This window comes from Chanos chanos, chromosome 8, assembly GCF_902362185.1.
Source record: "Chanos chanos chromosome 8, fChaCha1.1, whole genome shotgun sequence".
In the NCBI taxonomy this organism is placed as follows: domain Eukaryota; kingdom Metazoa; phylum Chordata; class Actinopteri; order Gonorynchiformes; family Chanidae; genus Chanos; species Chanos chanos.
The window spans coordinates 45,843,755-45,846,254 of NC_044502.1; the positions used below are offsets into that span (position 1 = coordinate 45,843,755).

Here is a 2,500-nt window from a genome sequence, read left to right on the forward strand (position 1 = left end):
GCACACACACAGTATAACATCTGAGCAACACACAGAAAGACAACGCACGACTCTTACAACAGTATCACTCCAGTCTCACACTCACACACACACACACACACACACACACACACACACACACAGTATAACATCTGACCAACACACAACTCTTACAATGCCATCACTCCAGTCTCACACACACACACCCACACAGTATAACATCTGAGCAACACACAGAAAGACAACGCACGACTCTTACAACAGTATCACCCCAGTCCCACATACACACACACACACACACACACACACACACACAGTATAACATCTGAGCAACACACAGAGAGACAACACACAACTCTTACAATGCCATCACTCCAGTCTCACACACACACCCACACAAACACACACACACCCACACAAACACACACACTGTAGTGTCCCAGAGTGTGAATAACTTCTACAGAGTAAGGAACAATACTGTCTTATGTAAGACTGTAATTCTGGGTTCAAAAAAAAAAAAAAAAAAAAACATGGGAAAAGAATTCTAAATTTCCTCGAAGACTTTTTTTAAAAATAAATATTACATGCCATGGTTTGCTTTTTTACCCCTCCCAGACCCTAGCAGAATCAATATATTTATCTATTTTGAAATCAGTTGATGGAAAAAATGCCCATTTTTACTAATTGTAATTACTTCCAGTTGAGGTGGAAATGTGCAAAGTAAGCTCTCAAAACTAGCGTGAGGTTTCCCAGGCTGCACACACGGCCCCGCCCCCTCTTCATCTGATCTGAACCAATAAAGGACGCGTCGCCGAACACATTCCTGCTTTAACCTATCACATGTAACGGGAGACACCTTCAAAAATAAAGCCGAGTGGGCAGTTTGGGGGGGGGGGTTGGGGGGGGCTAGAGAGGAGTGAATCAGCAAGAGGAAACTGTGGTTTGACTGGCTGAACCACACATCAGTCATCCAGATGTCATTAAGATGAGGTCAGTATTGGCCAGAGCAGCCATCAATCAAGTGAGAATTAGATGGCTTGAAATGTTTACTGATCTACAGTGTGGAATGCGGAGAGGAGAAAAGCCCTGAGTCAACCAGTCATAAAAGATGTATAACACAAGAGAGGTCATTTGAATGACACAGGGCAGGGTAGACAGGGAGGCATGCAAGGATGTGAACGAGGGGAAAGAGAGAGAGAAAGAGAGAGAGAGAGAGAGAGAGAAAGAGAGAAAGAAAGAGAGAGAGAGGATGAAAAAAGGCAGGATGTGGAGGGGGAGGGAATATGTATTGTAATGAAACAGTGGAGACATTAGGTGAAAATAGAGCCATGGAGGAGGTAAAGGCTGCAGAGTGTGAGAGAGAAAAAACCTGTAGAAAATGACGGTGTGTGTGTGTGTGTGTGTGTGTGTGTGTATGAGTGTACGTGAGTCTGTGTGTGTAAGTATGTTTGTAAGCATGCGGGGGTAAGCGTGTGCGTGTGAGTATGTGAGTATTTGTGCAAGCGTGTACAAGTAAGCGTGTGGGAGCACGTGTGTGCGTGTGTGTATGTGAGTATGTGTGTAAGCATGTGTGAGTACGCGTACGCCAGAGAGTGAAAGAGACACTCACTTGAGGGATCCTGACAGCTTGGTCTGGTGTAGTAGTTTCTCTGCGTGGTTCAAAGCCATCAGGTTGTCCCCCAGGGCCAGGGCCACAAAAGCACTACAGGCCAGAATGGAGCACCTGACACAGACAACCACAGAGACGGGAGTTCAACCGCAGAGCATATCAAAGAACAAAAATAAACGACACACACACACACACACACACACACACACACAAAGACAGAGATACAAACAAAACAGATACAGACAAACCAAATGTTTAATAAAAAAAAAGGGAATATTCTAAACTTGGACCGATGAATGCTCGTGTTTGGATGTTGTGTGTCTTACAGAGCGGATTAAAAATGTCTGGCTGTTGTGACTCAGTAAAAACGTCTGGAAGACACAACAAGTTTACACTGTGACCTCATCTTCCCCATCCAACCGCTCAACTTTCACGCTCAAGAAATCCGTCTCCGTCAGCCTATACATTCGCATTCTGGATTTTTTTTTTCTTCCCGCCGTAACAAAAAAACGTTCTAAACCGTTAACCCCCGAAAATTTGGTACATACCAAACCATGCATTTTGTGCGCAGTTAACACTCCTGGTCTTTGCGTGAGCCATGACCTCTTCTTAAATGATCGCTCAGCGCGGAGGTGACCACCGTCCGGTCTTACACTGCCCTCTTTTCACAGTTATCGTTTATTATAAATGTATGAACACGGAAATGTTTATGATTTCAGGTGTATGTATTCGGCCTAGGTCTACTACTCATATACTCCTAACATGGGCGGACCTAGAGGTGGGCAGGAGAGGGCACTGCCCATGCAGATGACCGATCGTTGTTGTGTGTATCTGTCAGAGTGGTCACGCCCGTTTGGAATCTTGACGAATCACTTTTCTCTGCCCCCCCTAACTGTCCATATCAGAGGCTAG

The 2,500-nt window shown here is 45.0% G+C and overlaps 1 protein-coding gene across 1 annotated transcript in view; it reads right to left on the reverse strand.

Moving 5' to 3' along the window:
- cnot10 (CCR4-NOT transcription complex, subunit 10) overlaps positions 1 to 2,500 on the reverse strand; it is a 16,574-nt gene that overhangs the window by 5,149 nt on the left and 8,925 nt on the right. The window contains exon 14 of the mRNA XM_030781808.1: positions 1,589 to 1,702. Within this exon, the coding sequence (XP_030637668.1) occupies positions 1,589 to 1,702 (114 nt within the window). The remainder of the gene's footprint in view (positions 1 to 1,588; positions 1,703 to 2,500) is intronic.